The 12,441-nt window shown below is 34.8% G+C and overlaps 1 protein-coding gene across 9 annotated transcripts in view; it reads left to right on the forward strand.

The window, feature by feature from the left end:
* USP34 (ubiquitin specific peptidase 34) overlaps positions 1–12,441 on the forward strand; it is a 267,250-nt gene that overhangs the window by 131,198 nt on the left and 123,611 nt on the right. For all 9 annotated transcript variants that reach the window (XR_003524622.1, XM_027621741.1, XM_027621744.1 and 6 more), the window contains 2 exons: positions 3,561–3,676; positions 3,769–3,896. Coding sequence is in view for 8 of the 9 variants with exons in the window: in XM_027621741.1 (XP_027477542.1) it covers positions 3,561–3,676; positions 3,769–3,896 (244 nt within the window). In the remaining variant the exon portion in view is untranslated. The remainder of the gene's footprint in view (positions 1–3,560; positions 3,677–3,768; positions 3,897–12,441) is intronic.

Consider the following 12,441-nt stretch of genomic DNA (forward strand, 5'->3'; position numbering starts at 1 on the left):
ATGTTACGATACGTAAATATTTTTGCCAAAGAGCTTTCATATGATTAGTTTTCATTCCTGGGGAATGAAATTATTATGAATACTTCATCATGAACATAAAGGTTGCATTTCCATCTAGAGATATTTAGCTAGGAAAGGAAATACATAATAATATATAAAATTATAACTGTGTTTTAGAAAATAAATGGCTGTATTAAATTGTATATTTAGAAATCTTAGCTAAATTGAGATTACACAGGGTCATACATTATATGAGTCCATTTATGTAAAATGTCTAGCATAGTCAAATTTGTAGAGAACAGAAAGTAGATTAGTGGTTGCCTGTGGCTAGGGAAGGTTGTGGGGGGGATAAGAGAAGAGGTAACTGCTAAAGGGCAAGGTGTTCCATCTGGAGTGATAGAAATGTTCAATGACCATACTTGGAAGACTGGAGGTTAGAGGAGTTAAAGAGTAATAGAAAAAAAAGGAAAGGGAGACAGATTAAGAGGGAAATACAGTTTTAGAATTAGCAATTTAAAGGTCCAACCTCCTGAAACTAATGGAACATTGTGTGTCAAGTATACTTACAAAAAAAAAAAAAGTGGTATATACATTAAGATAATTAAAATAAAGGTCCAACTTCATGCTTTTTAAGGTACTATCAGCACTTACTAGCCCAGGAAATGGGTTTTGGGGTGCCAGTACATTATAGACTAAGTAAACCTGATGGATTAGGTTTATGTTAAAAAGCTGTGATCAAATTTGGAGATACAACGTGTGGACTTTGGCAACAACTTACTGATTTCAGATGTTACTTGTGCATAATATAGATAAGGATACCTTGACTTTTTAAATTGTTATTGTGGTTTTTTGAGAAATGAATAGGTTAAGATTGAGGTCATTTGAATTTGATACCATATTTAGTAAATTTTCACCATTCTCTTTTTATCCTATTTTCCTTTTATTTAGTATTACATGTATTTTTTAGTATATGAAGTTAGAAATTGAGCAGAATTATTATGTATATTAATGCTCTCCAAGTCTACCTTGTATGTGCCATGTATTTAATACCATAAAGAACTCTTAATAGAGTAAAACAATTCACTTCTAGAGTAAAACAATTCACTTTAAAAATGGGCAGGGGCGCCTGGGTGGCTAGTCAGTTGAGTGTTGGACTTGGTTTCATTCAGGTCATGATCTCAGGGTTGTGAGATCAAGCCCCATCAGAGCCCCAATGCTCTGTGTGGAATCTGCTTTAAGATTCTTTCCTTATCTCTCCCCTTCTGTCCCTCCCCCCACTCCTGCACATGCTCGCTGTCCCTCAAATAATTATTATTTATAATATAAATTATTATATATTATATATAACATATAATATATAATGAATAAAATATATGTTATATATTATAAATATATAAATAATATAAACTATATAAACTATTATCCCCTCAAATAAATAAAATCTTTAAATAAAAATTGACAAGTAGTTAAAAGTTTGTATAGTTAAAAGAAGATAACCAAAAAATGGTCAGTAAATACATAAAAATGATGCTTGGTATCTCTAGTTACCTGGGAAATGCAAATTAATACCACAGTACAGTACTACTACACACCTACTCAAATGGGTAAAATTAAAAACTAATCATATTAAATGGTACTAAGGATGTAGAGCAACTAGAACTCTCCCTTGCTGTCGAGGAGTATGAAATAATATAGCCAGTTTGGAGAACTGTTTTACCAGTTTCTTATAAAGTAGAACTTGTATCCCTCCATATGACCCAGCAATTCCTATTCTGCGTACTTACCTGAGAAATGAAAACATACAGACAGAAAAAGATTTGTACATTGAATGTTCATACCTATTTCACTCATAAGAACCTCAACTGAAATTAACTGGTAGATTAACAAATTATAGTATATTCACATAGTGTAATACTACTCATCAATAAAAGGGAAAGAACTGCTAATACATGCAGCACAGTGGGTGAATATCAAAAAAAATCATTCTAAGCAAATGAAGTTAAAAGGAGTAGTACATACTATAATATATCACTTACGTAGTTTTGGAATATTCAAAAGTAATTTATAATGGTTGAAATCTACTTAATGATTACTGAAGATTTGGTGGTAGGGAATGATTGTAAAAGGTCACAAGGAAACTTTTTGGGGTGATAGAAATGTTCTATATATCGCTTATGTGTTTATATTTTAATAAAACTAATTTAAAAATAAACACCAAAACAAAACTTCCAAAAGGCAAGCCAAAGTCTGGGGGAAATATTTACAAATCATACATCTAATAAAGGGCTTAAATTCAGAACATATAAAAACTTTTACAACTCAGTAGTAATTTAGCAAATAATGTACTAAAATGACTGATAGCACCTGAAAAGATGCTTAGGCACTAGGGAATTGCAAATTTAAAAACCTTAATGAGATTCTTCTGCTAAAATGAAGAAGTGCGACCATGCCAGTGTGATGTGGGGTTGTAGAGGAACAGGAACTGGTACGCTAATAGACTATTGGTGGGATGTAAAATGGCCAACCATTTTGGGAAACAGTTTGGCAGTTTCTTCAAATGTCAAACACACATTTACCTTGTGAATCACCAATTTCATTTTACCAAAGGGAGAGGAAAGCATGTGTCCGTACAGAGACTTGTTATACAGACATTTATGGCAGCATTATTCATATTAGCCCAAGACTGAAAACTCCCAAGCCTATTAACTGTTGAATATAATCAAAATCAAGTATTTTCACATAATAGAATATTATTTTATAATTAAAACACACTAGTGAAGTGTGCTTTGACATGGATGTACCTCAAAAATTTTGCTAAGTGAACAAGCTCAGATGTAAGACTATACATATTTTATGATTCCATTTACATAAAATTTCTAGAAAATGCTAATGGGATGGAAAAATGGATTAGGGCTGGGGAGTGGGATAGGAATTAATTGTAATTAGGTACAAGGGAATGTTTTAAGGTGGTAAAAGTGTTTAAAACCTTATGGTGATGGTTGCACAATTCTTATTTTAATGTAATCAATGTATATGTACCATTCAGTAGGGAAATTTCATGGTAAAGCTGTTTAAAAAGACAGGCATTTTTGCTTAGGAGAGCTAGTGAGAATTTATTTAGCCTGGCGCTCAGAATCTGAATTATTATAGTAGAATCTTTGATTGTTATGGGTAAATCATCTCCAATAAATTTTTTTAATGTATGGATATAAAATACTTTTATAAAGAAGGTAATTTAGAAGAATGTTCCTTGTCTGTAGAATTATTTCAAGAAAATTATCTTCATGCTTAATTTGTGTTTCAAGCATTTATATACTGCTCTCTTGACATGCAAAAAACAATTAATACTTATTAGAAATAGTGAAGAGACCATGAGAGGTCTCTTTCCTTACCTTTAGTTTAATCAAAACTCAAACAACTATGCCATTCACAAAGCAACTGTTGTGTTAAATGTATTGTTTTTGTTTTTATGCTTCTGATTTGTTGACATTATGAATGCTGTAATTGACAATTTCTGCCTGTTGTATTCCTCTAGAATGTGTTATATTTTGCCCTTTCAGGACCTGCAGTTCATAAACATCAGTTCAACAGTAATGCTGTGACAGACATTAATTTGGATAACGTTTGCAAGAAAGGAAACACCTTGTTATGGGATATAGTCCAAGATGATGATGCAGTAAGTTACCTAATGGAGCAAAAAGATGACAAAATTACAGCAAAATGCAATTAGGATAAAGAGTAACTTTATGTGTATACATTTTTTTGTAGGTTAATCTTTCTGAAGGATTAATAAATGAAGCAGAGAAACTTCTCTGTTCCTTAGTATGTTGGTTTACGGATAGACAGATTCGAATGAGATTCATTGAAGGTTGCCTTGAAAATTTAGGAAACAACAGGTAAACAGGAATTTAAAATTTTTTTTATGTGGTAGTCAAAGTTCATTTTGTATATTCTTTACTGACTAGGTGTGGTGGATTCATATCATTTAATGTACCATTACCAGCCTTTTTTTTTTTTAAAGTAGGTGTGGCTTTCATATTAGGTTTGAAGATTTTTACTTCACAGCGTTCTTTTTTTTTCCTTCTTTTAAATCAGCCAGTCTTGCTTTTTCAGCACTTTTGACACTCTTGATTAGCTATCTAACAGAAACAAAGTAATAATACTCTCTTTTTCTGGGAATATAGTGGTGACTACTGTGTTTTCAAATTACAGTTAAATGTTCTTAAACTGTGTCATATATAAAAAACCTAAATAAGATAAACAAAGTTAAACTTAAGCTGAAATATAAATATTTTGATAAGGGCATTGTTCTTCCAAGTGGATTGATCTTTTGTGTCTTGACTTCTGTAGTGCATAGAGAGCTAGGTTAGTGTTTTTTTCTAGTTTGAATTCTGCCATATATTTATATACTTCTTATTGTGTCTGAGATGATTACCACAAGTTTGTTGATTTTCATACCTCTTCCCTTGGTATAATTTCAGATTTCCTTTGTCTTAACAACAGTCCTTTGGAAATGCCATTCTCTGATATAGTGAATTCAGTTACTAATTGTATATATTGTATTCTGTTGTATTCATGTAATGTTTTCAGCCTACCTCTGCCTAAGACTGATATAAATGTTTAATTTTATTGAATAAGTGCTTTAACTATTTTTTTACTCAGTTGAATTAGAAAAAATATGTGTGATATTTTCTACTTTTGTTTTTTTAAGGGCCATATAATTTGAACAGTCACAATAGAAAAATTGCTTCTTCATGCAGGTATAAGAAACCACAAATAGATCTCTGTTAGTGGATCAGTTGCATCATTTGGCATATATGCTTTAAAAGGAATGCTTTAGTGGCTGGATGATATTTCATCATTTACATAAGTATTATAGCATATACATAAGTATTATTAAAAGGTTGTCTTTTAGAAGTCTTTGTGAAACCACTGAAGTTTTTTAAAGCGGTTGTATCAATTTATATTTCCCATATGTGCATCTGCATACCCTGTGACCCAGTAATTCCACTGCTAAGTATGTGCATTACAGAAATACATCCAGATAATTGCCAAAAGGCACATTGAAGAATGTTCATAGTAGCACTATTCAAAATAATTAAAGAGTTTTTGTATAGCTATCCAAGTGCCAAAAATAAGTAGAAAGGAAAATTGTGGATTGTTTGTTGAATGAAGCCATAGCAGTAACATTGAATGGACTGTGGAAAAGTGTGGATGAATCTCACAAACATAATGTTGAGTGAAAGAAGCCAGATATAAGAGAATATATCACTGTTATTCCATTTATGTGAAGTTTAGAAAGAGGAAAATAAATGTAGTTTGTAGTCAGGATAATGGTTACTGTTGGGTTATTAGTGACTGGAAAATGGGGCACAACGAGGGCCAGAAGTATGTTGGTAATGATTTATTCTTCAGTGGGTGCTGCTTGTACAGTATGTTCACCTCCTAATATTTTCAGTTGTTAGATTTATACATGTTTTTCTATGTATACTTCAGTAAAACTATGTGAAAGATAAAATATGCAGCCTTCAAAGAGCCCCTTTTTAAAAGGATTATATAATGATATGGGCATATACTTGGCGGGTTTGTCTTTTAGCATGCAATATGTGAGACGGTAGTAAAATGGTTATTTCCGAAAGGATTGAGTTTTTTTTTCTTCTTTATACTTAAAAGGGACAAAAGGAAAAGTCTTGTGTGTAAAATGGAAAATTGTCATTCTGGATTTTTTATTAAACTTTAATTTGTTCACGCACAAATTACTTGAAGATGAAACATTTTCAGTCAATTCCTGTATCCTAATATAATGTTTTATGGAGTATGTAGTAAACATTATTGTGTTGAAGCTAATTTTGCCCTCAAACTTGACTCTTCATATGGTTGCTATATCATGCTAGTTTTGTAGTGAATGATAGTCCTATATGATAATATGTAGAACACAGTGGCATTTTTCAGTATTGGAAATATGCAGCACATCTGGTGTATCCCAGCTGAACTTACCATAGTTGTTATGCATGTTGAAAAAAAGTTTTGTTTTGTTTTTAAAGACTTTATTTGACAGAGACAGAGAGGGAACACAAGCAGGGGGAGTGGGCTTGATCCCAGGACCCTAGGTTGTGACCTGAGCCAAAGACAGATGCTTAACGACTGAGCCACCCAAAAAAAGTTTTGTACGTCATTAGTCTGGGTTTCCTGATAAACCAGTGGTTTTTAATGGAAATGATTTCTTCCCCGCCCCCCCCCCCACCCACCCACCGTAGGCAATGTCAACCAGCATATTTTTGGTTGTCACACTAATGAATGGGATTGGAGGTATGATTACAGGCCAGGGATGCTACTAAAGACCCATCAGTGCAGAGGATAGCTCCTCCACAAAAAAGAATTACTTGGTCCAAAATGTCAGTAGTGACCTCAGAGTTTTAGAAATCCCATTCAAAACACAAAAATCCTTTCTCAAACCTAGCGCCCCAAGTTTACCATCAGAAAGGAATGTTGCACAGAGATGCTAATATTAATAGAAAAGCGCTTATGTTGAAACAAATGGGCTAACTGCAACCTTAACTCATTTAGCATTTTCCTGACATTTGACAAAAGAACACAGAAGTCTACTTCCTGATGATGTCAGTTTTTTATGTACTTACTAGGGAGGTTTTAGCATACTATTTTCTCTATGCTAATTTTTAAATTTTCTTTGTGGTACCTTTATTTACCATGGTTTATAGATCTGTCAGCATTTTTTGTTTTTCCCTTTTCTATGGTCATATTCCAATTTATTTGGTAAAATGAACTCAGCTTTTATGGAACAGTAATAGGGACTTATTCTCAGGAAGCATGGAGAGCAAGTCTTCTATAAATTGCCCATAATTGCATAATTCTCCCATTTATATGGAACCATTGTAAACACTTTTTAAAAAATGCCTTGTGTAGGGGTGCCTGGGTGGCTCAGCCGGTAAGTGTCTGCCTTTGGCTCAGGTCATGATCCCGGGGTCCTGGGATCAAGGCCCGCATTGGGCTCCCTGCTCAACGGGAAGCCTGCTTCATCTCCCACTCCCCCTGCTTGTGTTCCCTCTCTCGCTGTCTGTCTCTCTGTTAAATAAATAAATAAAATCTTAAAAAAAAAAATGCCTTGTGTAGGCTCTGTGATATGCAGCTTGTGTTTTGTGTACACTTAGCCTCAGGCAGATTGTTCTATAAGGCACATAAAGGACATTTTGAGTGCAGGAGGTTAGAAGTTACAGAAATACCTAATAGACTGGTTTGCAGAATATTTTCATAAAGTGAGAGCATGAGGCAGACAGTAGCTCCCACAATGAAGAGTCCACTACTTTTCAGCTTGATATTGGTCTCCAAGGATGTTTGAGGAAAGCTTGCTGTCCATTGGGTAGGGTTGTAATCAGCCCCTTTGGTATTTTATGTTTACTAGAAGGTAGGTCCATATCCTGTGCCTTGGTACTTCCTGAAGTTCTGTCCCCTTCCAGGAATTGAATTGAGACTGGAAATCTATCCTCTGTGCTATTTTTTTCCATTCTTGATCCTCTGTAGGTACTTCAACACATATGCTCAAAGTTTTTGCCTTTTTTTTTTTTTAAAGATTTTATTTATTTGAGAGAGAAACAGCATGACAGGGGAGAGGGTCAGAGGAAGAAGCAGGCTCCCAGATGAGCAGGGAGCCCAATGTGGGACTTGATCCCAGGACTCTGGAATCATGACCTGAGCCGAAGGCAGTCGCCTAACCAACTGAGCCACCCAGGCGCCCCAAGCTTTTGACTTTGTGTACAAAAGATTTGAGTAAAATGATCATGTGTCAGGGGCCCTGTTTATATAAGTAGAGGTTTAAATAATTAAGAAATGGATGGTACTATATACTACTTTTGTTTTCCTCCTTAAGACTATATTATGTATAGCATTGCATGTCAACTTTCAGCATGCTAAAATTTGTGATGACTGAGTAGCATTTTGTAGAACACATCAGTCTTCAGATATGGAGTCCAGGATGAGGAAAAAATCATTCTGCTAAGGCAACATAACATTTCATTGGTAATACAGGAATACCACACTGTTGCCTAGATTGAAGCAAAGAGGGCAGTTTAGGGTAGTAACACTTCTATTAAGTCTAAAGGTAGTATTTTGTTACTCTGGATCATTGAACCTTTTTATCCTAAACGTATTGTTGCCTATGATTGCGTTTTGGTATTTGAAATTTTCACCCTTAGAAGAAATTGTGAAATGTAGGTTTGAATATAATGACCCTTTTTTTTAAATACTGAGTTTTGTAAGCATATCAACAATCAAAACTATTTGGGCAAAAAAGTTGGTATGTTAGTGTAACATCTTGTCATTACAGGAGAAATTCTACAACATAATTTTAAGAACAAGTTGGTAGATCTTGTGATGTTTCCTTTAACATTGAAATATAAATTATCGCCAAATTATCTTCCCCATTTTGTATCTGTATTACTAATTTTCAGTCTATAATCTGTACTTTATATCATTTTTCCTTCTAAATTTATCAGTTTAAGTAAAAAGTTTTAGTGGTTTGGGATCACTTTGTGGATTTGGTCATTTCTTATAAACTTTTTATATGTTTGAATTTTTTTTTTAAGGAGAAAAATGGAATTTTTCTTATAATCTGATAAACTTTTAAAGAAATGTTTTGGCTCTATAAAATGTAATCATTCCCTGATAACTCAGTGTTTATATTATAAATTGTGGCAAAAAGCATTCCTTTTACAATAGGAGTAGAGGGAAGATGAGTCTCATTTCTACATTTGTATTTTTGGTTATTCTATTACATGAACCCACACCATTATCCACTCATTTCAACCAATATCCACTCAACACCTGGTTTCCTATTCTTTATTGTCAAGCAGCATTACATTTTATAAAATGAAAACATGTTTATTGTGGCAAATTTGGAAAGTAAGTTTAAACAATCTAGACATTCAACACCATTGACTGCAAGAGGTAATAAGATTTTGAAAATAACAACTATTGGACACTGTAAGACTTGTCGTAGTGTCTTCTTAATGTAAGATTGTCTGTTTCTTTGTATTTTATTTTTTTATTTTTTACTTTTTTACTATTTATTTGAGAGAGAGATCACAAGGAGGGCGGGGGAAGGTAGAGGGAGAGGAATAAGCAGACTCCCTGCTGAGCAAGGAGGCGGAGGCAGATGCAGGCTTAATCCCAGGACATCAGGATCATGACCTGAGCTGAAGGCAGACACTTAACCTACCGAGCCACTCAGGTGTACCTGTTTCTTTGTATTTTAAAACCACTGTTAAAATCACAATTTTGAAATTTGCCTTTGTGATTTTAGATGGAATTTTTCTATATTTTTTTCTTTGTGATATCCTGTATTGATTTTATGCTTGTAAAGTGTTAGATCAAATTAATGTATATCTATATGTTCTATTTTTTTTATGTCTTAATTCTTAGGAAAAACTCCACTAATGTTTCTGGAATTTTTTCAAGAGATTTGATTTTTTTTATGAGGGGGTGCAGATGGAGAGGGCGAGAGGGAATCTTTTTTTTTTTTTTTTTTGCTGTATTTATATTGTATATTTTTTTATTAACATATAATGTATTATTTGTTTCAGGGCTGTGATTCATCAGTCTTACACAGTTCACAGTGCTCACCATAGCACATACCTCCCTCCGCAGTGTCCATCACCCAGCCACCCCATCCCTCCCACCCCCCTCCACTCCAGCAACCCTCAGTTTGTTTCCTGAGATCAAGAGTCTCTTGTGGTTTGTCTCCCTGTCTGGTTTCATCTTGTTTCATTTCTCCCTCCCTTCCCCTATAATCCTCTGTCTTGTTTCTCAAATTCCATATATCAGTGAGATCATATGTCTTTTTCTGATTGACCTGTTTTGCCTAGCATAATACCCTTTGGTTCCATCTACCTCATTGCAAATGGCAAGATTTCATCTTTTTGATGGTTGTATAATATTCCATTGTGTATATATACCACATCTTCTTTATCCATTCACCTGTTGATGGACATCTAGGCTCTTTCCATTGTTTGGCTATTGTGGACATTGCTGCTATAAACATTGGGGGGCACATGCCCCATCGGATCACTACATTTGTATCTTTGGGGTAAATACCCAGTAGTGCAGTTGCTGGGTAATAGGTAGCTCTACTTTCAACTTTTTGAGGAACCTCCATACTGTTTTCTAGATTGGCTGCACCAGCTTGCATTCCCACCAACAGTGTAGGAGGGTTCCCCTTTCTCTGCATCCGGCGAGAGAGAATCTTATGCAGGCTCCATGCCCAATGTGGAGCTCTACACAGGGCTCGATCTCACACCCTGATATTAGCTGAAATCAAGAGTTGGTTGCTTAATCAACTGAGCCACCCAGGTGCCCCTTGATAAGAGTAAATTTTAGATAAAGAATCTACAGTTGATTCCACCTGATTCTCATGGTCCATTTTCCCAAGTTACAGCAATGTACAACTTCTTGAAAAATAATAATAATTTTAATATCAAAAAATTACTTAAAAATTTAAAATTTTTCAAAGATTTATTTATTTTGGGGGGGGAGGGGGCAGAAGGAGAGAATCTCAAGCAGACTTCCTACTGAGTGCGGAGCCCTACCTGGGGCTAGATCTCACGACCTGAGCCAAAATCAAGAGTCAGACGCTTAACCGACTGAGCCACCCAAGCACCTCCAAATTTAAATGTTTTTAAATATAGGGCGCCTGGGTGGCTCAGTTGGTTAAGCGACTGCCTTCGGCTCAGGTCATGATCCCGGAGTCCTGGGATCGAGTCCCACATCAGGCTCCCTGCTCAGCAGGGAGTCTGCTTCTCCCTCTGACCTTCTTCCCTCTTGTGCTCTCTCTCATTCTCTCTCAAATAAATAAATAAAATCTTTAAAAAAATGTTTTTAAATATTTAAAGAATATTTATTAGGCACTTACTGTTTCTATGACTTAATTGTTACTCCTTAATCTGTACCAGTGTGGTTTTGATCTTTTAGCATTCTACTAACATGCTGTTTCTTTTGTCATCTGGTGGTATTTTTTTCTCTCCTCATCCTTCATGACTCTGTTAGCATTTTACACTGTTGTTCTTCCTCCTTTCTTGAAAATCTTGCCTTTAAGTTCCTTATTAGATCGTTATTTTAGCTAATATATATTTATTGTGCACCATATGCAGGGCTTTTTAGTAAGATCGTCTTTGCTCTCATCAAGCACATTCTAGTGGTAGGTGCATAAAGGGATTATTCGATAGTTGATGAATGAAGAAAAGTTGGGAAGGAGTCAAGAGGAATAAAGAGGTTCTGGGCAATGGAAGAGTGTTATTTAATATACAGTTGTCAGGGTCATCCTCTGTGGACATTTGAGGAGACCTGAGTAAAGTAGGGGAAGGAGTTCTGCATAAAGGTATTAAGATAAAGAGCATTCCAAGTAGAGGCAGTAGCAAAGTCCTGAGGCAGGAATGTATGTATGTGGGGTAGGGATAATAAAGAGGAAAGTTGGAAGGAAATTAAGTTAGACTGATAAGAGAAATGGCGATAGATTACACAGGGCTTTGTAGTCCAACTTAATGCAAAAAGATAATACATTTCTCTAACTTTGGATTTTATTCAGAAATAGGAAGTTTTCCTTTCTCTCTAATTTCTCCTACTCAGTATTTACCATTGTTTCTGTCCCACTCAGAAGTGCAGGTCTATGTTCTGATTTTCCTGGTACTCTGGTACTTTTCTCAAAAAGAGGAGACATTTTGGGGGACTTACTTGTATACCATACTTCACTCTTTCTAAAAATTTTTTCATTATACGTTCCTTAAAAGAAAAAATTCACTACCTCATTAGAGTTTGTCTTGCTTCTTTCAAGGCTCATGTAGCTAACCTTCTTGCCTGCTAAGACTTCTGGGATATGTATGTCTCTGTCTTCCCTATACGTACTCCCTCCCCCCCTCCCGCCTCTGCCAAGATAGGCACACTCAGATCTACTTGAAGTTGTAGAGTGATTTCTTACTGTTTTTTGGTCCTTCATACTTGAAGTGTATGATGTGCTTCCATTATTAACGTGGCTTATAATGAAGTGATTTTCAGCTTGGATCCAGCTCATATTAAGTGAGAATCAGGGAGAAAGGGGTGATCTGTATAGTTTGAAAAATGCTCTTTATATTATTGCTGCTCAGAATGTGACTCACAAACTAGCAGTTTGATTATCATTTGTGAGCTTGTTAGAAAAATTTCTTACCTCAGACATGGCAATCAGAATTTGCATTTCAACAAAATTTCCCCAAGTGAATAAAGTGCACATTAAACTTTGAGAAGTTCTATTCTAGATAATTTACTTAATAAGATGCTTTTCCCTATTTTCCTTGATTGAATCCTCAGAAGCACCCACAACTTAATTTTTTTTTCCATGAAAGTTATTTACCTTTAAATGTTCTTCATTTGTTTTTATACTTATGTATTTATAGTGTA

Source organism: Zalophus californianus, chromosome 8 (genome assembly GCF_009762305.2).
Source record: "Zalophus californianus isolate mZalCal1 chromosome 8, mZalCal1.pri.v2, whole genome shotgun sequence".
In the NCBI taxonomy this organism is placed as follows: Eukaryota; Metazoa; Chordata; class Mammalia; order Carnivora; family Otariidae; genus Zalophus; species Zalophus californianus.